A 26,570-nucleotide genomic window follows, 5' to 3' on the forward strand; every position below is an offset into this window, starting at 1 on the left:
ACTGTGTAGTATCATTTAAATGTCAGATAACTCAATTTTGTTTGGGTAGGAAACCAGTGTTGCACAACTTTGTTTTTTTAGCTGCTCTTTCCCGGAGGGGTTGAGTTGCTCTACCTTCCTCTTTAAAATATCCCAAACATGTATTGGATTCAAGTCAGACGACATGCTTAGCGAGGTCACTGTGATTACAGGGTTTTTTTTTTACAATGTGTGTCAGCGAGGACAGGTGTCTTCACCTTTATTTCACTTCCTACTTTGGGGTTTGTATTTTCAACACAGCCTTTCTAAAGTGTTTGTTTTGACTTGTTCAGAAGAGGAAATGCTCTACTTGTCATGATTTGACATTTACATGCACTCATTGCTGTTGCAGACTGTGGTTTAGCGCGACACCAAAGCAAATAAACGTCTTGGATCTTGAATATTTTCAGTAACTAGCAGAAATATTATTGGTTTAGTTGCTGTTTGGTCTTTAACCCTCGTGTCGTCCTGCGGGTCAAAACTGACCTGTTTTAAAGTTTAAAAATGTGGAAAAATATATATATTTTCACAGTGAAACTTCTGATGTCCACATTTTCAACATTTTTGGAAATCTTTGAACATTTTTTGGTGGAAAAAAAACGTTAAAAATGTTTCTTAAGAACATTCACAAAAAAATCAACCAAAATCCAAGGAAATTTGCTGGATTTTGGGTGATTTTTTTGTGAATGTTCTCAAGAAAATATTAGAAGTTTTACTGATATATATGGAATCACTTTAGATATTTTTAGGATTTTTTTGAAGACTTTTACTCATTTTTAAAAAATATTTACAAGAATTTTCTTGTCAAAAAAAAAAACTTTTAAGGAATTATTGGAATTTTCTTCTTGAAGGTTTTGCAAATTTTCAGAAATTTGGGAATTTTTTTATTAAATTCTTGGATTTTTTTCAGACAAGGACACAATATTTTTTGGTGCCCGTAAATGAGGACAACAGGAGGGTTAATCGCTGCACTGGACAAAAGTTAAAAGCATCACTAAAGTTAATGCAGTTCATTCCTGCACAAATGTCAGCACCAAATGTCACGTCGATCCATCCAAAAGTTGCTGAGACATTTCAGTCAGGATCAAAGTGACGGACCGAAAGACCAACCCAGCGACATTTCCATCCCAAGAGCCTCGCTCCAAGCATGGCTGAAAAGATCATCGCACAACACGACGGAGGCAATAAACCCACCAATAATGGGACACAAAAAGTCAGTGCAGCAGTCCTTAAATGCATCCTACTTTACGGCTAAAAGAAACTGTCTTGATTCGGATCCCCTCGTGGTCTAAATGTGCACCAAGCAACTCCAATCTGTTATGATTTGAGATATTCTGCTCACTAACAAATGCAAAGTCAAACAAACAAAAACAAATTCTCTTTGGCAGCGGAAACAAAGTACTTCTTCAGAGCTATGTGTATGAAGTGCCACACACGCACGCACGCACGCACGCACGCACGCGCACACACACACACACACACACACACACACACACACTGATAATACTGTGTTAGTATGTTCTGGAGAGGACTCCGCTAATTGACCAAATCTAGGAAGAGAGCCAGCACAGATGCCACAGTGAGAATCTACAACTGACAGCCAGAATGAGGAGGAAGCAGCATTATCCACGACTGGATCGACGGCAGCTCTGACAGAGACCTACCTGAGCCACTCTGTCTGGCCAGTAGGCTTATTATTTACATGTCTGATCTGCATTTTACACCTGATTATACACCTGGAATATTTTGTAATTAGATACAGATTGTGATCTAACAGGAAGCTGCATAAAAAGAATGAATAATAGAACAAGTCAGTCAATAAATAAATGCCAAAATCTGCCAGGGGATTTCAAAGGCAACTAATCTTAAACAAAATTAGACCAATTACACAAGCCAGGAACTGTAAAAACAGAGAATTATCAGATTTTAAACTTTGAAACCAACTAAATCTGAGATTAAAATTGGGACACTTCATTGAAATCTCTTTATTCTAGGTGTCCAATTGGAAAAGTCGCCAAAAATGAACCACTTAGTCAAACTAGACTCTATAAAAACTAAAAATTCTGTGCTCCTCATTGCAACTGTGAAGTCAGTGGTGACTCAGCTGCAGCTATGAGTCATATGGCAGAAATTCAGGACTTTTCAGCTCAACTGGGCTGAACTGCAGGCTGTGTTTACACAAATTAGACAGGAGACAAAAATGACAAATTAAACATGTAAGTCGTAAAATATCTGTATGTAGAGTCACCATTTCTGTTCTGAGTATTGATCACACCTGCAGGCAAAATGCTGGACATGTTGATTCCAGGTTTGTGCATTAAGAAATGAAACTTTTCTGTATTATTCTGCTATGATTTATCACATTATTACTGTCATACTCCACAGGAGACATGTTTAGATTGCCTCTACATCTAGCCATGGTTGCTGTTTCCATAGAGGTGCAATGTTTTATACTGCAGTAAAAAACATGATGCAACAGTGAGCAAAAACGTGACAGAAGCAAAAGAAAACCATCCAGAAACTTGGGTTAACCAAATATGCGATTTAAGGAAACAATATACAAGGAAGGCATGTATGCATTTCTATATTTATTCATATGTTATATACATTTATACTAAATTTTTTTGTGTGTCTCATTGAGTTTGGAGTTGATTTTTATTAATACTGACTTTAATATGGGCAGTTCTGACATTCACAACGTCCTACTTCATAATTAAGTGTAATTTCTTGTAAGACACGGGTCAGAATGTGGTGTGGCGGTGTTGCCTGTCCATCTAAAGAGTTCTTGTCTGCACACTTGAGCAGCGCTTTGATCATCTGTCTTGCATCACAGGGAATTAAACAAGTAGGAAAACCAGGCATACAGCAGTCGGTGGATTTAAGTCGGAATCAGTTGCAAACTCTTGACCTTCATGGAGAAGCAGGCTGGAGCGTCGTAGAGGGGTTTTCAAACCGCACACACCTCCTGTACAAATCTCCTGCATCAAACCACCGTTTTAATCACACGTTCAAGAGCATTTCCCTGTTTCATGAATGTTAAAATTCACATGGTTAGATCACATCAAAGGAGGCGTCGCAGCTGTGTGCAGCGGCGGGACGTTCTTTAGTGCAAAAGTGGCTTCATGTTGGATTTTTTTAAATTTCTCTTTCAACCGACATTCGTGTGGTATTTTGCGAAGCTGCTCTTACACCTGCGCTGACAAGCTTGCAACAGCTCGCACTCACTTCTAACAAGCTACATGGAAAGGTGTGACTGCCTGAGCTTTCATGTGACGGTGTGTCTGCACGAGCAAAAAGTTCCACATGCGTACAAACAGTTTTTACATTTTAAATCTTTCACAGTGCAGCCGTGCGGTTGCAAAGGCGCCCTAACAAGCTGCAGAAATGAGAGGGTGAAGGTATCTTTCCCCCAGAATATCAATTTCTGGAGGAACTGAGGTGAGCAGGAGATTACCCCTTCTTTTGTTTGTGGTCTCCCTGATCTCACTTCTACAAAATGGCGAAGGGAAACTCTGTGTATTGGAGTAAATCCTCTCTATAGCAGTGGTTCCAGGAGACTAAATCCCATGGACTTGTCTCCTGCAGTTCTGTTGTCAGTGTGTGCCAGGCTGAGGATGGGTGACAGTGTGATGGATGGCAGCAGGCAAATCCACTCCTCTAATGAGCTTATGAATAAATATATCTTGTCTCCATGTGCAGATGCACGTGGCCGTGAAATAGATATTTGTTACATGCTCTGGATGTGAGGGTGTGAATATGAATATGCATGTGACATGTATGCAAGTGTACATGTGAGATTAGACTGAGAAAGGGGAGGGGACGCACACACACTGACGACAACAAAGCAGCTAAAGGAAAACGTTAAAAATTTTAAATATTTGGTATCTGCCAGCGTGGACATGCAGCGTTTGGTGAAGTTACCAAAAAAAAAAAAAGCCAGTCAATATTGTGATTCAAATCCACGCAGTGCTGTGCATATGAAAGAGGAAAGCTTCTTCAGCATGACAATCCCCTCAGACACAACCTGGGCTTTCAACACATAAATGACAGGATCTGAATATGAATTGAAAGCTCCGATATGCCACGCACGTTTTCTCATTTGCTGCAGATAAGTGACTGATAAGCAAGTAAAAGGAGACATTTCTATAGCGGCGGAGCGTCGTCTCCACCTCCGTCTCAGTTACATGCGACCTCAGGCTCCCACTCACACAAAGACATGAGCACCCACACATGCACGCATCGACGTGCACGCACATGTACAACAATGATGCGGGTGAAGACGTGCATCGCCCAGCTGTCTGCAACCTAAGCAGAGCTTCATGGAAGCGGAGCACACGGCCATGGTCACTATGGCAACAGCAGAGCGCAGGGAGACGGAGAGCTGTCCACCCCGCTAAGGTGCTGGTGGTGATGCAGGAAGAGGCCGACTTCATCGACATTAAAAGCTCGAATGTAATCAGCGTCTCTTTGTATCGACGAGCCTCAGCTGCAGGTCTTCCCCTCAGTCGCCTCGATTCAAGGAATTCAGCTTTCACAGACGCAAGCCGCTGCTACTGATCCGTTGTGTCGTGTCTATTCCTTATCTGCTGCCATCCAGAGAGAGATGAAGTGGCCTTAATGAAGTTTCTTTAACCCTCCTGTTGTCCTCATTTACAGGCACCAAAAAATATTGTTTCCTTGTCTGAAAAAAATCCAAAAATTCAGTAAAAAAAATTCCCCAAATTTCTGAAAATTTGCAAAACCTTCAGGAAGAAAACTCCAATAATTCCTTAAAAATTTCCCTTAAAAGTTTGATTTAAAAAAAAAAAATCCCCCAAATTTGGCAAGAAAATTCTAGTAAATATTTTCAAAAAATGAGTAAAAATGTTCAAAAAAATCAGAAAAATATCTAAAGTGATTACATATATATCAATAAAACTTCTAATATTTTCTTTAAGAACATTCACAAAAAAATCAACCAAAATCCAGCGAAATTCACTGAATTTTGGTTGATTTTTTTGTGAATGTTCTTCAGAAATATTTTTAACATTTTTTTTCCACCAAAAATGTTCAAAGATTTCCCAAAAATGTTGAAAATGTGGACATCAGAAGTTTCACTGTGAAAACATATTTTTTTTCCACATTTTCAAACTTTAAAATGGGTCAATTTTGACCCGCAGGACGACATGAGGGTTCAGTACACGGGACAATAAGGGAGCTTTGACAGATGTTTGAGCTCCTGCATGCAACATAACGTCAAAGAGAGCTGGTTAATATGGTTAAACTATCTCACATAGGGTATTTTTCTGTATGCATGAATATTATGTTATTGCAAAGGCAAACTGATGCTCAGTGCTGTGTGTTACATAACAAACCCTTCAACTATTTGTGGTTCTGTACAGCTTGTTAATCATTAACTTGGATGATGTAATTTAAATGGATTTCCCATAAAGCTGTTTGCCATTTTTTACACTATCTAATAGAGCAATATGCGATTGAAATCTGATTAATTTGATGCTATTTTTTAGACAGCAAAGGAGGTTGTGCACAAATACGCTTGAGAAGTTATCCCTCGTGTCGTCCTGCGGGTCAAAACTGACCCATTTTAATGTTTGAAAATGTGGAAAAAAATAAATATTTTCACAGTGAAATTTCTGATGTCCACATTTTCAACATTTTTGGGAAATCTTTGAACATTTTTTGGTGGAAAAAAGAAATGTTAAAAATGTTTCTTAAGAACATTGACAAAAAAAATCGACCAAAATCCAGCAAAATTCGCTGGATTTTGGTTGATTTTTTATGTGAATGTTCTTAAAGAAAATAGTAGAAGTTTTACTGATGTATATGGAGTCACTTTAGATATTTTTAGGATTTTTTTGGAAGATTTTTACTCAATTCTTGAAAATATTTACAAGAATTTTCTTGCCAAATTTGGGGGATTTTTTTTTTTTTTTTTTTTTTTTAAATAAAACTTTCCAGGGAAACTTTTAAAGAATTACTGGAATTTTCTTCCTGAAGGTTTTGCAAATTTTCTGAAATTTGTGCAATTTTTTGGCAGAATTTTTGGATTTTTTTTCAGACAAGGAAACAATATTTTTTGGTGTCCGTAAATGAAGACAACAGGAGGGTTAAAGGATATGAAATAAATAGTAAAATAAATCAAAACCTTCAGTTTTCTCGCATTATACAGCTCCGTCGGTACATCATAGATTTACTTAAACACACGTGGCTCATGAGTTTGAACCCACGTGAGTACCTAAGACATGCTTTTATGTGATGTTTCTGCATTTCCTCGGTCATAATGCCCCAGAGGCTCGCTCCCAGTGTGCACATCGTACTCCAGCTCACACACCACAGATGATTCTCTCTTGTTGACTTGTCAAACAAAAACAATGCAGACCAGATGCTGCCATGCTGACAGTCGGCAGCAGCAAGTCCATTAGCTCGGCTGCTGCCTTTCGCCTCTTTTATGTATGCCAGAGAGAGAGAGAGTGTGTGTGTGTGTGTGTGTGTGTGTGTGTGTGTGTGTATTCGTGTATCTATCATTACAGCCTTGGGAGGATTAGCTGAGCAAGGTGAGGCGCTGGCAGAATATTAAGAGAGGCGGAGGGAGAGGCAGATTTTTCTAAGAACGCTCATTAGCCGAGCTCTCCCTCACCTAAAAAGCCATTAATTCAACACGCAGGTAACCTTACTGGGCTTGGATTAGACTAGCGGCACGAAAACTGAGCGATATCAAACCTTCATCAATGTACAAGCGGGTTAACCTGAACCTCAGATTTACTAGAAGGTCCTCTGAGCTGTTTATCAAAGGAGCGTTAGAACTCATACAGATTTTTCACGAAGCCTTCTTCTTTTTACCACAGGCTTGAGTATTGATCTAGAACCTTGCTATCTTTTAGGAGAAAACAACTTTACAGTGGGACATACAGGATGTTTAAAGGTAAGACTGAGCTTGAGTGACCAAACATGAAGCGGCTTTTTCTGGAAAGTCACAAAAATCCTTACTTTGCAGGGAGGTTTTCTAACCAACAGAAGGATATAGTTGATGATCCTTTACACAGAGGAAGTTTTCTAGTTAAGACTGAGCTTGAGCGACCAAAAATGATGTTGCTTTTTCTGGAAAATCGTAAAAGTCCTTATTTCAGAGGGCAATTTTACAAATAACTTTACAAAGGGAAGTAGTTGATGATCCTTTATACAGAAGATGTTTTCTAGTTAAGATTGAGTTTAAGTGACTAAACATGATTTATTTATTTCCCGTTTGAGCACTGTCAAAGACTGAAAAATCACAAAAATCCGTATTTTACAAGGAGGTTTTAAAAACAACTTCACAGAGGGATGTAGTTGATGATTGAAAACATCCTTTACACAAAGGATGTTTTCAACTTAAGGCTGAGTTTAAGTGACTAAAGATGACATGGCTTTTTCCCATCTGAACGCTGTGGAAGTCTGGAAAATCACAATAATCCACATTTTACAGGGAGGTTTCGAAAACATTGTTACAGAGGGATGTAGTTAATAATCCTTCACATAAAAATGTTGTAATATTAAGACTGAGCTTGAGCGACCAAACATGATGCGGCTTTTGTTGGAAAGTCACAAAAGTCCTTATTTCAGAGAGAAGTTTTGCAAATAATGACCAAGAGACGTAGTTGATGATCCTTTAAACAGAGGAAGTTTTCTAGTTAGGACTGAGTTTAAGTGACCAAATATGAAGCTGTAGAAGTTTAGAAAATCACAAAAATCCATATTTTGCAGGGAGGTTTGGAAAACAGCTTTACAGAGGGACATAACTAATAATCCTTTACACCAGGGGTGTCCAACATGCAGCCCGTGGGCCAAAAGCGGTCCTCCAGAGGGTCCAATCCGGCCCTCAAAGTGTAAAAATTCCACAGAAGACATTAACTGCAGATTGCAAATTAGTAAAACTATAAATTTAAAATAATTTCTAGACCATGACAAGTTGTTTTGATCGTAAAGTAAAATACTAGATTGTTCATTCTTCTTTTCTCATTTTGTGTCTTTTTTGTGTCTTGTTTTTGTTGCCTTTTCTCTTATTTTTGTCAGACTTGTCATTTGTTGCATGTTTTTGTCGTTTTGTGTTTTGCTTTATTCATAGTTTTGTGTGTTGCTTTGTCGTTTTGTATTTCCTGTTTGTGCCACTTGTGTTTTTTGTCGATTATTGTCGTTCTGTTCTTTTTTTGTCATTTTTTGTCTCATTTGTATCCATTATATTGTCGCTTTGTAACATCTTTGTCTAATTTGTCTGTTTTGTTTTGTTTCATGTCGTTTGTCTCATTTTTTGTCACTTTGTTGTTTTTATCATAAAGTAAAATACGATTTCTTTGGAGGTTTTGCAAATAACTTCTGAAAGGGATGTAGCTGATGATCCTTCACACAGAGGATGTTTTCCAGTTAAGGCTGAGTTTTAGTGACTAAACATGGTCTCAGTGTTGCGGAAGTCTGGAAAATCACAAAGATCCTTATTTCACAGAGAGGTTTTTATGTATGACTTCATTGTTCTTGAGGCTCTTTGTAACTGAAATTTATGAAATCGCCAATGCCATGTGCTGTTTTTATTTGGTGTTTCAACAGATTCCACAGTTCCATGCTATTCAAGAAGATCAATAGGCGACTGTTTGAATGAAATTTATCACATTTGCTATCAGCAGCTTGATTTTTTTCCACTAAAATCCTCGCTCCGTACATCCTCCGAGTGTCCACACCGCAGGCTTTCTGGGCAGCTGTCTACTCTGGTACACAAACCCTTCATTCCTGATGGAGTCTGCCCTCATGACTCAGACGTGGAAGCGCGACGGCTATTGTTAACGCTGAGCGATTCCGACGCCGTTAACTTTCTTTTCTTATGGTTTCGCTCCGTCAGTGACACACAGGAGTGACCGTGAACTCTTGACATGCCCGTCCTCGGCGGGAGACACGGGAGGCATGTTCTCCTGAGGACAGCGGCGAGCAGTGAAGTTAAATATGAAACCACTCGGAGGAAGCGAGAGTAGCATAATTACCAAGGACACCATTCAGTATAGAGGTCTAATAATAGCCAGGCTGCCTTGACCATCATCCCAGCTGGACTTCTGCCCCTAGTGAGGGTATTTAGAACCTCCAGAACCACACCCTTGTTGTTGAGAAAATAGGCTGGAGGCTCCTCTGCCGGTATATAATAAACAAATTAAACTCTTAAATAAAACAAGACAATAAATAAGAAATAGATTATCGATTTCTAAGACCTTCTGCTCACACTGCAAAAACTCTAAATCCTACCAAGTCTATTTGTCTTATTTTTAGTCAAAATGTCTCATCCCATTTGATTTAAGATAAATTCACTTAACAAGACACATTTCAGCAGATGGAGGGACTTGTTTTAAGACAATGCATCTTAAATATCTTGTTAAGTCAAACAATCTTCAAATTATCTTGTTTTGAGTTGAATTTTACAAGAAAAGTCAAAATAAGTTTAACCCTCGTGTCGTCCTGCGGGTCAAAATTGACCTGTTTTAAAGTTTGAAAATGTGGAAAAAAAAATCTATTTTCACAGTGAAACTTCTGATGTCCACATTTTCAACATTTTTGGGAAATCTTTGAACATTTTTTGGTGGAAAAAAGAAATGTTAAAAATGTTTCTTAAGAACATTCACATAAAAATCAACCAAAATCCAGCAAATTTCGCTGGATTTTGGTTGATTTTTTTGTGAATGTTCTCAAAGAAAATATTAGAAGTTTTACTGATATATATGGAATCACTTTAGATATTTTTAGTATTTTTTTTGAAGATTTTTACTCATTTTTTGAAAATATTTACAAGAATTTTCTTGCCAAATTTGGGGGATTTAAAAAAAAAATAAAACTTTTACGGTAAACTTTTAAGGAATTATTGGAATTTTCTTCCTGAAGGTTTTGCAAATTTTCAGAAATTTGAGGGAATTTTTTTGCAGAATTTTTGGATTTTTTTCAGACAAGGAAACAATATTTTTTGGTGCCTGTAAATGAGGACAACAAGAGGGTTAAAAAACAAGACAAGAAAGACAAGAAATAAATTACTGATTTCTAAGACGTTCCGATTAGGATGTTTTTGATCATCTGCCACTATCTTCCGACACGAAAGCCGCACCACATTTCTTTCACGTCTGATAAAAGCTGCAATCAATTGTTCCTCTTATGTAATCCCGCAGACGTAGTTATCAGACTGACGGCAGCCATGATCCAGACAAACGCCTCATAGCGGTTCATCGCCCTGAAATGACGGAACAAATAAGTTAACGGCGGACAGACGAGAGGTGAATGTTAACGCCGAGGCTGGTGTCACCGTGCGGTCCTGTGCAGCAGCCCGGAAGGCTTTTGAATACGCATGGACACACATACACATACAATAACACACTTGTGTAGGCCTCGGCGTGTCCGTGCGAGTATCTGACTGAGAAATGTTTGCTCAGCTCTCCGGCAGCAGCAGCAGCATTCGCAAAAAGCAGTGAGGTGGTGTATGTAACCCACTGCTCTGTTTTGTAAGCAAATCATTATCATTGCTATTAATAGCACACTGCGGGTTTCTCTTTGCCACTCTACAGCCTTTTTTTTTTCCCCCAGAAGGTACGGCTAAAGATCCACATAAATGTAAGCAGAAGTGGCAGTGAGATGATAACTTCATTTGTGAAAGCTCTCGTGTAAAGATGCAACTCTTTGCTGTGCTGCACATGACAGAATTAAAATGTAAAAAAGACGAACACTGAATTACAATTCAGCGCCAATTTGGTGCCAATAAAACTAAAAAGTATGTTAATGGAAATTAATGAAACACTGGGGGATTAAAGAGCAAAAGAAACAGCCAGGCCTCGGTATTCTTCTTCCTCACCAGTGTTACTGTGTGAAAGAATGCTGAAGAAGAAGACAACGAAGGACTCTAGTGGTCTGCTAATCTTTGACAAAAGGAGGAGTTAGGCTCTATCCAGCTTTACAACACAAGTAAAAGGAAACCTGCTTAGCTCACACAGTGCCACGAGCATTGTGGGTAATGCTAGATCTTCTTTTTGAAATAGTTAAAATTCCAGCTGCAGTAAAAGGTATTTAACTCCCGTATCATCTCCTGTTTAAAGCAAAGTCTGAAACCATCTTCAATCCTCTGAACTGGGTTTGAAAGGTTAGAAAAATCACCAAATTGCTCCACTTACTGGAACAAGAAACAGTAATGACAAAAAGAATAGTCGGATTTTCAACTTTTCAACAGTCCTTGAGGTATTCTCCTGTCATATTTTGTGAAAATCACTTTGATTCTGCATATCGCACTTAAAAATTCATGAAAAATTCACTTTTTGTGCTCAACAGATTCTATAAAAACTGCAAAAAAATCTGCTTTTCTTTGCACGTATGAAAATCAATTTGTGACTGAGCTGTCAATTATTCACATGACAAAAATTCAAGGACTTTCAGTTGTACTCGGCTGAACTGCAGGCTGTGTTTACACAGATCAGATAGGAGACAAATATATAAACAAACTATGCATGAAAGTAGTAAATATCTACAGTATATAGAGCCACCATCTTTTCTAGTATTGGTAAAACCAGTGGGTTGATTCCAGGTTTCTTTCTTCATTTTTTGTAAAATGAACAGTCAAAGAAATTCAGCTTTTATTTTTCATTTTTTATGCTTTATGACATTATAACTGTGACCTACTGCACTGATGGTATTTTTGAGTTCTATCTATGTTTAGCCATGGTTGTGCTGTTTCCATAGAGGTGAAACAATTTATATTGCAGTGAAAAATGACCCCACAGAGAGTAAAACTGTGATGGTAGGAAATAAACAACCTGAGATATACAGTTGTATATCGTCAGCATATATATCTCATCAAAATACAATGATCAGGGACAACCACTTTTATGTGCATCAACAATGACATGTTTTCTCGTATCCTGTTGCTATCTAGATATTTATTGTCAAAAAACAACTTTCTTTAGGATTTTACCAAGGAAAATAGTAATGCTAATCCAGCTAAAGCATTTTCTGGGTTGCTTTTCTTAGCAGATATTTTATTGTAACTTTTGTAAAATGAATAATTAAAGAAATTCTGCTTTTATTTTTCGTTTTTTATGCTTTGTGACATTATAACTGTGACCTACTGCACTGATGGTATTTTTGTGTTCGCTCTATGTTTAGCCATGGTTGCGCTGTTTCCATAGAGGTCAAATAATTTATATTGCAGTGAAAAATGAGCCCACAGAGAGTAAAACTGTGACAGTAGGAAATAAACAACCTGAGATGTATAGATGTATATCGTCTGCATATATCTAATCAAAATACCATTATTTGGGACAACCAGTTTTATGCGCATCAACAATGACATATTTTCATATCCTGTTGCTATTTAGATATTTATTGTGAAAAAACAACTTTCTTTAGGACTTCAGTAATGCTAATCCAACTAAAGCATTTTCTGGGTTGCTTTTCTTGGCAGATGTTTCATTGGAGCTGCCGTGGAAGCTTTGGGGGATGTTTGTAATAGCAGGTTGATACCTGGTATAGAAACCTAGAAGCCGACTTTAAAGAGCTCAGTCAGAAGGGGATCAACGGGATGACTTCATCTTGCTAATGGCGGCTGCATCTTCCCTCATCAGAATAAAAGATTGTAACTCTAGATTCCAGGGAAGTTGCACAGAGGCTGGCTCACTTGATGACTAATTCCGATTCTACACATTAGAGAATTTCTGAAAGGATAAGAGCTTCCATTTGTGGTAAAATCCAAGAGACAGTGGAGGAGAACACAAGAAGTCAAGTGTGTGGCTAATAATTAAATTCCTCTTCTGAACTTCTGGACTGAGAGACAAAGCGAGAGGGTTTTAAAGGCCAGTGGTGTCGTCAATGCTTGATTTATGACCGGGAGTGTCATGAGTTGCTCATACTGAGCCCACCTGCCCATAGAGTCACTCAGTGGGCTGCTTTTGTAATCATGATTAAGTGGTAAAACAGACCTACAGCTGCCTCAGACATCAACAGGCCATAATGTCACTACAGCTGATAATCCAGTAACCAAATTAACATCAAAATCGGATTCAGAAGCCCTGAATAAAACTCCAGCCAGGCTCCATTTCACATGCAGTGTTGTCACTAAAGTGACCCGAGGAAGGTTGGATTCAGACGGTGTGTCATATTTATTTCATAAGTCTTCTTAGACTTGCAAGCCATTTGTCTGACACATGCTCAAGGGATTGCATGGGAGGGAAACTGAGCAATTACATAAATCAATATCACTCTGAACCGCTGCAGAGTGAGGTTTATGCCCAGGTAAGTGGGCCGCATAAATGGAGAACGCCCAGCAATCCAAAGCCGGGTTTAACCCTCCTGTTGTCCTCATTTACGGGCACCAAAAAATATGGTTTCCTTGTCTGAAAAAAAAATCCAAAAATTCAGCAAAAAATTCCCCAAATTTCTGAAACTTTGCAAAATCTTCAAGAAGAAAATTCCAATAATTCCTTAAAAGTTTCCCTGAAAAGTTTTATTTTAAAAAATCCCCCAAATTTGGCAAGAAAATTCTTGTAAATATTTTCAAAAAATGAGTAAAAATCTTCCAAAAAAATCCTAAAAATATTTAAAGTGATTACATATATATCAGTAAAACTTGTAATATTTTCTTAAGAACATTCACAAAAAAATTTACCAAAATCCAGCAAAATTTGCTGGATTTTGGTTGATTTTTATGTGAATGTTCTTAAGAAACATTTTTAACATTTCTTTTTTCTACCAAAAAATTTTCAGATTTCCCAAAAATGTTGAAAATGTGGACATCAGAAGTTTAACTGTGAAAATATGTTTTTTTCCACAGTTTCAAACTTTAAAACGGGTCAATTTTGACCCACAGGATGACACGAGGGTTAAATTTACTTTGAGTTTTCTTGTAAAATACAAGATGTCAAGATTGTTTGACTTAACAAGATATTTAAGATGCGTTGTCGTAAAACAAGTCTACAACGGGTCAATTTTGACCCACAGGACGACACGAAGGTTAACCGTGTTGTCTTGTGCATAAATATGAACTCACAAGCACCAACACAGACGGCAAGACACTCGAAAAACTCAAGAGGAAGTGATGATTAGAATAACCTTGGAAAACACACCACAAGCTTTACTGTCACACGTTCTCTGGGCCGGATTTTCAATTTACAAGCTCAAGTAGACTGTCTCGAACGAGACCTGTGTGTTTATGTGTGCTTGGTGAATGACAATCTTTAGATTTTCAAGGCTAACAACTTCCTCGGAGAAAGTCCTTGTGCCATAACGGCGGACATAACTGTGGATGAGGCCTGATTCGTCTCACTCCATTAGGTTCAAATAACCCCATGAGGGACGCTCAAACAGAGGAAGCATTTCTCCATCGTGGGGGCAATAAACACGGCTATTCAACACAGCCACCCAGAAAGTCAAGTCCTCTGTTCTGTTGCCTGATGCGTCCTGAATGACAGCTGACAAGGGAGGCTTATCAAAGCGCTCTCCAGGTGGTGATACTAAGTGGTGTGAAAACTGGCTGTAGGCGTCTCATCAAAAACCGCTCACCTGAGACCAGCAACAGCAGCTGCTGATGAGGGGTTTGTGTTATTGAGACATTTTGTTCTGTTCACACACCAGCTATCAGCTACCCCCCCTCCAGCGGGATGAAGACGAGGAGGCAGCACTGGAACTGGGAAGGAGGAACCACGTCCCAGTACATGACAAGGTGATTCTGGTACACAACAACAAGCTGCTGCTGCTGCTGCTGCTGACAGCATGGTGAGGAGGAGGGGGAGGTGGGGAAGGAAAACTATTCCCCACCAACTTCAACCCATTTACACAACCATATGCTACATATGACGCTCTGGAAGGAAAAGTGAGACACACAACAACAAGAACAAGCACCATTAGCCGCCCACAGCTTGTGCTTAGACACACACAGTCCAACAGATATATACGTACACACACACACACACACACACACACTCAAAGACAATTGAATGCTCACCCACGCTGACGCATGAAACAGACCAGCTCGCCACGGAAAAACACTTACATTATCACACTCTGGTTGATTCACAGGTCCTCGAGCCTACACTGTCATTAGAGTCCAGCCCTTTGACAAACGCATCAGAAATTACTTTGCTGCTCTCCTCCCATTAAAGCCTGCACAAACCAACCGGCGGCCAAACCAGCCGCGACACCGGGGAGCCGACGAGACCCTAAAGGTGGAGCAGCAGCAGGTGAAAGCAGACGAGTGAGGGAGGGATGGAGGAATGAAACAAGCAAAAAAAATAAATAAAAAAAAGAGGGTGTGGCTGGGCTCACCATTCTCAAACCAGATCGCGCATTCCTGAAGGCTGGAGTACGGCACCAGCTCCCCTCCTTCCCCTTCCAGCGACACAAGCAGTCCTTCCTCCCTGAGCGATGATGACCAGTTCATCAAAAAACAAGAGCAAAGAAATGAAGCAGAGTGGGGGGCGAAAAAGAAGAAGAAAAAAAAACACCTGCAGTGGAGGCAAGGGGAGGAGAAGTGTGGAGGAAAAACAGGAACTCTCCTCCCTCTTTGCCTTTTTCCCCCTCTTCTTCTTTTTTTTTTTCTCCCCTGAAGAAATCTCCACAGGTTTCAGTGGCGATGCTGCCGGCTCAGCTCAGTCGCAGTAAGTGATACGGAGCCAGGGCTTGATATGGCGAGTCGGTGACGGGAGGAGCGAGAAAGAGGAGGAGGAAGGAAAGGAAGAGGGAGGTAAAAAGAAAAAAAGAAAAAAGAGGGATGGAAGAACGCAGCAAGCAGTCACTGTGTCACTGGGGAAAGAGGGGGGACACGGAGGTGACACCTTCAGCCGCCCGGAGCTGACAGGTGAGCAGAACCGCCCACGAAAGGAAAGGAAAGGAAAAACAGAAGAGAAAGTAACCGGCTGAGCTTCACAGATAGAAGGTGAGCTCCTCGTTCGCCTCCTCCGTCACTGCATTAGCGCCTTAGCGTGTTATGTATAGATGTGAGAGGCGCGCTCAGGTCTCCAGCAGATGAATGGTGCAGTGCTGCTGTTGTCATAGCAACCACAGAGCAAAAGGAGGAGGAGGAGGAGAAGGGTGGGTATGGAGGCAGGAAAGAAAACGGCATAAAAAATGGAAAAAAAGAAAATGAAGGGAGGGAGAAAAGGGAGGTGTATTATTAAAGGGACAGTTTTTTCGCCCGAGCTTTTGGGACACATGAGAAAAAAAGAGTAGCGGTGTTATTTGATAGAAACAAGGCGTTTCAATAAAGCCTACTCCATTTTCCTCTTGGGCTCAGGGATCCCTGTCTGTCCTTGTTTTACCCTTGAAACTCTGTTTGTACAGCTGCAGCCATGTTTTACGGCTGTTCAGAGGTTCAAACCCACCGGGCTGCCACTTTATTGTGTCCCATCTCTGCTTTTTGTCGGGGTTCATATCCGTTAGGCTGCTCTGCCTGCTGTTCTAAATGTTTTTTATTTATCTCTTCCAGTCGCACATATTTCCCAGGAGTCTCTCCAACCCTCCTGCACGTGTTACCAACAAGCCTTTAAAGATGCGCTGCACTTACAGGTCAAACTTTTGCAACGCTGATAAAACCGGTACCGACTGGTCTAAATCATAAAACTGAAGCTGGTCTCTTCTTAAACTGTCCCTGTGGCTGGACAATCAGTGCAAACACAATTTCATTTGTTACTATTTTCATAGTTTTTTTGGGTGAAAATAACTTACATCTGTGGGAAAATGAACCCTTTTTTAACAGTTTTTAACATTTTTTTTTTTTTTTTTTAGTATTTTTGTAATTTTTCTCAACATTGTTAAATTACAGGAAATAACTACAAAAATAAAGAAAAAACAAAAAAAAAGCATCAAAATGGTAAATATGGTCAACAATTGACCACAAAATCACACTATTGTCACAATATTTTAAAAAGCAAAAGGAAAATGAACCTTTTAAAACAGTTTTTAACAGTTATTGTTGAAAAACTTTTATAAATTATAAAAACTCTAAATAAAGTCAACAATTGACCACAGAATCACACTGTTGTCACAATATTTTAATAAGCAAAAAGTATATTTGCCATTATTTCAAAGAAAAAAAATCTATATATCAAGGATTGAAAAACAGTAAGATAAAAATTTAAACTGGTATTTTACAGATTTTATGTGTTTTGTTAAAATACATATAATAGTAAGAAAAAGCACAAAAAAAATGTATAAATTTGATGTCAACCTTAAAAAACAGGTCTAAACTATAATTAATAGCCACATCAAAATATGTATTTTTACAAACTGGAATTTATTTTAGTTTTCTTTCCAACAAATCACATTAAAATTACAGCATTTTTACTGTATTTATATCTGCTAAAATGTTATTATTGTACATATATATGCAGTTACTATTTAAAAGAAAAACTCTGCATGTTCAGGATTGAAAAATAGTAAATATTTTTTAACTGTTTTACAGATTTTTTTTCCTGTTTTGTTAAATTACACATAATAGCTACAAAAAAGAATTAATTTAAATGTTAATCATGAATAAAACAGGCCAAAATTGTAATTAATAGCCACATCAAATATCTATATTTTTTACCAGTAATAATTCCCTCTTTTAGAATGTGTGACTATAAATAGCGGTTTTACTGAATTTAAATCGGCTAAAAATATAATTTTGCAGATATTTGCCATTATTTCCACCATTGCGGAAGTCAGTCTTCATTTATTTGAAAATTAAGGTCATATTGAATGTTGTTTTACTCTTTCCAGTTGCTGTATTTTTATCAGGGTTAATTAATAAAAGGATGAAGCTTTGAAAACTCTGCACAGCATGAATAAAACAGACACGATATTATAAAGCCTGAAGGTTCTCAGATGCTAGAATTTCCTTCACACACAATCCATGAATTTACCATTAACTATTCACCAGAACAGTTTATGAGGCAAGTTTCCTGCTTTTACACAAAGATGAACATAGAGCCTCAATTTTAGCATAAATCCTCTGAAATAATTTGCATTATTTGCCGTGTAGCTGCGTCAACAACATGCAGCATAATTCAGTAAAATAACTAATCTCTGACCGTAAAACATCTTTAACATAGAAAAAGAACACAGACGCTGTAAAGCTAGTCTGTCGAAAATCAAGAATCAGGCGTCATTTATAGTTTACTTGTTGCAAAGTGTTTTTGTAATCAGCAAGGAGGGGATAAATCTGTGTTCCTGAGTTAGTTTGGATGACAGTTTATGATTTTTGAAGCTGTAGAAATCTTTGTATGTTGTCTTTATGTGATGCCTGCACATCCACGCAAAGCTCCTGGCAGCTTCGAGAAATAAACGATAATCTTTATTCCCGTTGCCAGACATCACAGCTCTTTCTGTATTATTTGCTGTTCTTTGCTATTTCTTCCTGTATTTTCCTGACGGATATGGAAGGAAGACTGAAGCTCGACTCTCTTTGCTGCCAGATTTCACTTCTTTTCATAAGCACCACACATCAATAGTTATGTTTTCTTTTTCCAAACAGATCTATTATAATACTAGCTCATAAAACTAACAATATGGAAGTTGATTTGATAAATATTCACAGCAATTTATTTTCTATACACTTCCCTAGATCAATTTTTGTGAGCTTTGTAATGCGACGGTCATTGATTTCTTCCTACTGTCGATCCATATTCTTGGTTTTTTTAATAACACGTCATGCTTTTCTTGTTTTAATACGTCTACTGCCTCTCTAAAACAACTTTAAAATACTTTTTTTGTGTGCAAATGTGCAAATTAAACTATGTGATCACAGCATCCCCTCAGTGAATGAACAATCAGCGATGTGGAAATTGACTACCCGAGAAGAATTTAAGCTTCTATTGTCTCACATTTAACTGCAGCGTTGAAGTTAAACCAGAAAACATCATAGTGAAAGAAATAAAAGCGTCTTTCTGGTGGAGACTTTGACTCAGAGGGCTGATACGTCTCTCTTACACGGGTTTTCTTTGAATTGGTGTCGCCCTTCACGCTGCTGTCCTTGGTGTGTTTGCTGTGTAGTTCGCTCATCTATCCTTGTAAAAGAGAGCTGTCACTCCCCAGTTAAATAAAGGTTAAATAAATACAAATAAAACTACCTGTCTGTTAACTACACCGCTTGATACGTAGGCGGGAAAAAGGCGGTCTCACCTTTAGCTAAAGCCACCCATTAGCACTAAAGCTGCAACAATTAATCAATTAGTTGTCAACTATTCAATTAATCGGCAGCTATTCTGATAATCGATTAACTTTTTACAGCCGAAAAACATCTAAATTCTATGACTCCAGCACCTTAAATGTGAATACAGGAGGTCCTCGGTTTACAATGGTTTATTTTGGGACATTTATTACAAATCTGAGGTCATTTAGGACCAGTTTATGGCACTTTGGACAATATTTGAGTCATTTTAATGGGTTTGTGTCGTTAATGAACATTTTTAAACAACTTCTGAGAAAATTTAGACAATGTTGAAGTTATTTTGGAGAAAATTGCAGTAATTTTGGACACATTTGTGTCTGAGTATCCACATATCGACACCAAGACCGCACTTATTTTTATGAATAATAACAAATGTCTGCATTAACCCTCGTGTCGTCCTGCAGGTCAAATTGACCCGTTTTAAAGTTTGAAAATGTGGGAAAAAAAATCTATTTTCACAGTGAAACTTCTGATGTCCACATTTTCAACATTTTTGGGAAATCTTTGAACATTTTTTGGTGGAAAAAAAGAAATGTTAAAAATGTTTCTGAAGAACATTCACAAAAAAAATCAACCAAAATCCAGCAAATTTCACTGGATTTTGGTTGATTTTTATGTGAATGTTCTTAAAGAAAATATTACAAGTTTTACTGATATATATGGAATCACTTTAGATATTTTTAGGATTTTTTTGGAAGACTTTTACTCATTTTTTGAAAATATTTACAAGAATTTTATGCTAATTTCGGGGGAATTTTTTTAAAGAAAATTTTTTAAGGGAAACTTTTAAGGAATTGTCGGAATTTTCTTCCTGAAGGTTTTGCAAATTTTCAGAAATTTGGTGAATTTTTTTGCTGAATTTTTGGATTTCTTTCAGACAAGGAAACAATATTTTTTTGGTGCCTGTAAATGAGGACAACAAGAGGGTTAATCCTCCAATCTAACAGCATTTTGTTCTTTCTTTTACTATTCTGCATTCATCATTTCAATTTAATCAAGAGCATCAGATTCCAGATCTACTAATTCCCTCAAGTAACTGTAAAAGAACTGATGTTTGCATTTCCTGATAGTTCATGACTAAAATAATCTGTTTGTGCCGAGTACTTCTGCAGCAGCACTTAATCCAGCAGCTTCTTCAGCGTCCTCCTCAGGGCATCCTACTTACGTCTCAATTACTCTCTGCTACTCTTAACCTTCACTCTTTATTTTTCACCTGCGACAATGGAGCTGAAAATGTCACATTTCCTCTCGGCAGAAGAAATGATTCGGCGGTTTCTGCGGCATCTGGGACGGTTGAGGGGAAGAAATAATGACAATAATGGAAGGAACGATTTTTCTCGAGGTGCAGTCCTGGAGCAAGGAGGCGTGGAGATTGAGACGTCCCAAATGTCAGTGTTCATTTCAAAAAAATTCACAGAGGACAGCAGATGCCATAAAAAACATGAGGCTGGCTAAGGAGGCGTGGAGATGGAGAGAGATTGAGATGTCCCAGATGTCAGGCTTTGTTTCAGAAACACACAATAAGGGACAAGATAGAATAAACGCTGGAGGCAGGAAGCAATGCAGGTTTGCTTCAGATGACATCATGGCTTCAAAGAAAAGTCTGGATCGTTCATTATGGTGTCCAGAAACCAGAAGATCATCCGCTGTTTCTAAAAAGGACAAATGGATCGATGCGTTTGGTCTATAAGATGTACCGAGACTAGAAGTTTAACAGCACAGACACGTACAGTAGCTCTATGACAGGACCGGCCTTATTAATCAGCAGGAAACTAGGTTCATTAGCTACAGTTTGATGATAGTTTGAGCTGCAACCAACAATTATCTCATTATCAATTAATCAGACAAGCACGTTGTTGATTAATCATGTTGGGAAATGGTCACAAAACACTAAAGAGGTCATAAAATCTCTGGTTTTGTCCAAAACTCTAAAATTAGAGGGCTGAAAAGTACATTTCCTCATGTACTGTGATTCAGCAAAATTTTGAGGTACTTTAGTGCAAAATCCTTTTTTTAGGTTAGTGGAAGCATTTTTGCACAGATTTAGTTACTTAGCAGGTTAATATTTCACACAGAAACGATTTAAAATTTGCGTTTTCTCCATTTCCCAGTTCTCCTCCACCTGGTCCAGCCTGCTGGCCACTTTCCAAACATGCAGTTTTTGGCAATAGAACCCGACCAGCTGGAACAATTATCACAATGCTTTGGCATGTTTACGTAGATGCACATATCTGACGAATCACAGTCTACAATTATATATTATTATTGTCAAATATTTTCTTGAAAACTGCAGAAAGAATTTTTAATGCCACTGAGAATCAAATTGAATGATTTTTAATGCCATTTAAGGCCTTAATTTTCGCAGAATCAACTTAATGACTATTAATGCTTTTTAATGCCCTGCAGAAACCCTGGTTATATTTTCAGAAATCATATGAATATGTGCAGGTGCATGTTGGTCTGTTGCTATCATTTGCCAAATAACTAGGCTAGATTGATTTAACGTGCTGCAAATAGTAGCTTTTTTAATCCTTATTTATATTTCAATAAGGCTAATAAACCTAGCTTAGCTTATTCACTCTTTACTATGTTACTATAATTGTAATGTACTGTTATTGTATTGTATTTTATTGTATTGTAAACACCACAGAGACAGAAGAGTTTAGCTCCTATAATGGCTGTAAAGTCCGACTGTCATGTGATCTGAACAACAACACCTGATGGGAAGATTTAAACCACTGAAACACAAAACCCAGCAGCGGGTTTTAGAGACATGTTCTTTTAAAAAAAAAAAGAAAGAAAGAAAAATCACCAAAATGACACCACTTATCAGAGCCAGAAAATATAAAAACAGAAAGAATTGTCAGATTTCCAACTTTCTGACGTCTGATTCATGACTTGCCATCTGGTCAGGAAACTTAATCAAATCATCATATTTTCGCAAAATCACTTTATTCTACATGTTTCATTTAAAAATTCATCAAAAATAGAACATTTGCACTAACCAGATTCGGTCAAAAATTAAAAATGTCACAGTCCTTGGTGCAACCATTAAACCTTTAATAACTGTGCTGTGACCAACAGTCATGTGACAAAAATTCTGAATATTTGGCTGAACTGGGATGAACTGCAGGCTGTGCTTACACAGCATTTTGTATTTAAAAATTCACTATAAATAAACCTTTTGCTCTAACTAGATTATGTAAAAAACAAAAAAATCTGCGCGTCTTGGTGCAGTTGTGAAGCTATTAGTGACTCAACTGCGACCAACATTCACGTGGAAAAAAAATTCAATGACTTTCTGGTTGAACTGCAGGATGTGCTTATACAAGGAAATAAGTATGGAAACAACAAGAAAACAGTAAAATATCTATATCATGTAGGCTAACCATTAATTTTTCCAGTATTGTTCATACCTGTGAGCAGATGTTAATTTCTTTTTGTTTCTTTTATTATTTAAAAAAAAAAAGAAATACTGAAAGAAGTTTACGTTTTGTTGTTTTCTTTTGTCTGATTTATGTCACTATAACTGTAAGATTGCACAATTTAGAGTTTTCTCTACTTCTAGTCATGGTTGTACTGTTTAAAAAAAGATACATTGCTTTATATTGCAGTGCATAAATGAGCCTACAGTGAGTAAAACTTATTTAGAATTCAATTAGGCCAATAAACAAGCCTCTCTTAGCTTTATCAAGAGAGAATTTGCAGGTTTGTGCATTCTAAGTACAATTTCAGCTGTTCCAGATTCTATTTGTGATGAATCTGAACCATTTTTCTCTCCTCATCTGACCTCATTCGTATATCACCAAAAAATCCAACAATAATTATCTTCAACGTTCTGATTAGACCAGAATAAACTCCTATTATAGTCCTTTGTATCTGTGTGAGAAACCTGCATCTCCCTGTGGACATTTATCCTGTAAAATCAAAAAATAGCACCAACAAACAGTGAAAGAAGCCCAGAATCCGGAAGCGTTGATCAGCAGCAGCTAAATTAGCAGAGCTGCACTGTTTTACTGTGGATTCTTCAGGACCACCCACACAGAGAGATGTACAACCTGACTAAGCAGTTCTGCTCGCTGCTAATCCAACACTGCTGCTGAGCGTTGTTGTGCCTCCATCAGTGGCCATGCACAAGTTAGCTCAGCGTATTCACTCTTTACTCTATTACTGTAAGCACCACAGAGACAATACATTTTTGATGTACTTATACTGCTCGTAATTGCCGCAAAGAGTGGGAGAAAAATGAGGCGGTCTAATTAAATCTCAGGTTTTAAGGTCAAATGCGCTTTTCTACCTTTACGTACAAGCTGTGGGGAGGCAGTAATGGTATCGATTGCTGCCATTAATTAGGGGGAAAGCGGCGTAATCTGGGGAGATGTTGAAATAATTCCCCTTAAATGTTTCTGAGTGGAGCACGGCCGATCAATCAACCGGGGGGTCGGCGTCCTCTGGTGGGACTGACACTTGAATGAGATATTTATTAAAGAACAAATAAGCAATCAGCGCTCGCAACAATCAGCGGCTCGGAGACCAAACGTGAGAACGAGCAGCCGGCTAACTCGTATTCTTCGACAACAGCGGACTAAAAATAGACAAACAGAGCAGTCGGGGGAATCTGTGAGACACGTATGAAGGAGGGTAGCATCGTTTAAAAATAAACATGCAAAGCAGTGGAACTAAGAGCAATTATTTTATCCTCGTGTCGTCCTGAGAGTCAAACTGATGAGTTTTAAGGTTTGAAAATATATTTTCACAGTGAAACTTCTGATGTCCACATTTTCAACATTTTTGGGAAATCTTTGAACATTTTTTGATGGAAAAAAAGAAATGTTAAAAATGTTTCTTAAGAACATTCACAAAAAAATCAACCAAAATCCAGTGAATTTCGCTGGAAAATATTAAAAGTTTTACTGATATACATGTAATCATTTTAGATAGTTTTAGGATTTTTTTTGGAAGATTTTTACTCATTTTTCGATAATATTTCCAAGAATTTTCTTGCCAAATTTGGGGGATTTTTTAAAATCAAACTTTTCAGGGAAACTTTTAAGGAATTATTGGAATTTTCTTCCTGAAGGTTTTGCAAATTTTCAGAAATTTGGGGATTTTTTTTGCAGAATTTTGGGATTTTTTTTCAGACAAGGAATCTATTTTTTGGTGCCCGTAAGTGAAGACAAAAGGAGAGTTAAAACAGAAACCTGAGCTGCTTGAATTTTACTGAAGTATTCAGATTTAATGCTACCAATTAGACAGAAATATAGCAATATGCCATATTTATAGTATTCTTCAAAGGAGTCTACTTAAAACCCATTTTTATAGGCTTGCTTTGATGTGATGTCATCTATTTTTATCTTCTAATTGATTTTTATTTATTTTTTAATTTTATCCTGTCATTTTGTTCTCTTTTATCTTTTATTTATCTACTTGTTTACGTATTTGTTTATTATTTTCAGCCGTCTGTTCATGGTTTTACCCTCTATTTTATTTTATTCCATTTGTTTCCTTTCCTTACTAGGATATTTTTGGTATCTTCTATTACTTTATGTGGTTTTGTTGTACTGATTCATTTTAATTTGTGACTTATTTACGTATTTATTTATTATTTTCAGCCTTCCGTTCATGGTTTTATGCCATTTTTTGTTCTTTTATTATCTAATCTAGTGTTGTTGTATTGATTCATTTTTATCTTATTTATGCATTTATTTAATATTAAAACTACTATTATTATTTTTAGCCTTTTGTTTATGGTTTGCCCTCTATTAGCTCTTTTTCCCTAACTGAATATGACATTTTTAGTGCTTTTCTTATGTTATCTGGTGTTGCTGTAATAATTTTTTTTTACGATCAGTACTATACTATGGTTATTTTTAGCCTTGTTTTGCCATGATTTTATCCTCCATTTTAATTTATTTCACTTGTTCTTCTTCCTTACTTGGATATTTTATTGGTATTATTACAGTTTTTTTTTATCCTTGTGTTCACAGTTTTACTCTATTTTCTTTTATTCCACTTGTTATTTTTCTTTACTTGATTATTTTTGGTTCCTTTATTTCTTTATCTGGTGTTGTTGCATTGATTGATTTTAATTTAAACTTATTTACGTATTTATTTACAATTATTACAATATCTATTCTTGCTATAAACTATCCCTCTGTTCATGGTTTTACTTTGTTTTGTTTTTTTAATTCCACTTGCTCTTTTTCTTTACTTAGAAATGGGATTTTTGGTTCCTTTATTATTTTATCTGGTTTTGTTGTAATAATTTTTTATATACAATTAGCACTATTATTATAAGCATTTTTAGGTATGATTTTATCCTCCATTTTTATTTATTGCCTTTGTTTTTTGGTTCTTTTATTATTTTATGTGGTGTTGTTGCACTGATTCATTTTAATTTAAAATTATTTCCGTGTTACTCATTTTTACGACTATTATTATTTTTTTTTTAAGCCTTGTTTTTATGGTTTCAGCCTCTAATCTTCTTACTTGGACATGCCATTTTTGCCTCTTGTATTATTTTATCTGACGTTGCTGTATTGATTTATTTTGAAAATCTTTTGCCATATATAACTCTATTTCTCCACTTCCTCTGTTGTTTTGCCCCGTCTGTAAAGCACTTTGTAAACTCTGTTTTTACACGGTGATATATAAATAAAGTTAATATTATTAATATAACTAGAAAGACTTTTTTTTATATAATCAGTGTCGTGTAAATCTGATATGTGTATGAGCTGCTGGACTAATGTTCTTGTAGTATCTAGTTAGTTTGTGTCGTAGCCTAGACTGACTTTTAGAACAGGAGTATGAAGTGTGTGCATTGACCTGAGCTGCCATCTTTTCCAGATTTCTGGCTTCGACTAACATTTTCAGTGCAGCCACATTTACTTGACTAAAGAATATAAATGCCTCCTCCGTCTCCTGAACCCTGGAGAGAACATATGTTTCCACCAGGGCAAAGCGGAGAAGACAGATAAGCTTTATATCATGATTTGTTCTAAAAACGTTCCTGCTAAATGAGCATTTTTCCTTGAGGGATTCCTCTGGCTTGTAATTATGTCAAATCAAAACAGCAAGAAAGAAAAAAAACAATGTCCTCCAAGCGCAACCCAGAGTGGAGCCAAGAGTTGGCAAACATTCTGGCAAAACACAGTTAGATGCAGAGAAACTTTCCCCTGATCGAGTAGTTCAGCCTTTCTTTGGTTAAAAAGATGTTTTCTCTTGGAGGTTTATTAGTCCATGGGCCAGACCTGATAAACCAATAAAACTGTTTGAGAAAGGGTAATTATATATATATGTATATGTATATGTATATATATACACACACACACACACACACACACACACACACACACACACACACACATAT

General features: G+C 37.2%; 1 protein-coding gene across 10 annotated transcripts in view; it reads right to left on the reverse strand.

Moving 5' to 3' along the window:
* tanc2b (tetratricopeptide repeat, ankyrin repeat and coiled-coil containing 2b) overlaps nucleotides 1-26,570 on the reverse strand; it is a 236,267-nt gene that overhangs the window by 81,600 nt on the left and 128,097 nt on the right. For 2 of the 10 annotated variants that reach the window (XM_023270329.3, XM_023270328.3), the window contains exon 1: nucleotides 15,319-15,963. The exons of the other annotated variants lie outside the window; for them this stretch is intronic. In XM_023270329.3, the coding sequence (XP_023126097.1) occupies nucleotides 15,319-15,433 (115 nt within the window). In that variant the 5' untranslated portion in view covers nucleotides 15,434-15,963. Of the gene's footprint in view, nucleotides 1-15,318; nucleotides 15,964-26,570 lie in introns of those variants that run through there. 10 annotated transcript variants of the gene reach the window in all.

The sequence above is a fragment of the Amphiprion ocellaris genome, chromosome 18 (assembly GCF_022539595.1).
Source record: "Amphiprion ocellaris isolate individual 3 ecotype Okinawa chromosome 18, ASM2253959v1, whole genome shotgun sequence".
In the NCBI taxonomy this organism is placed as follows: domain Eukaryota; kingdom Metazoa; phylum Chordata; class Actinopteri; family Pomacentridae; genus Amphiprion; species Amphiprion ocellaris.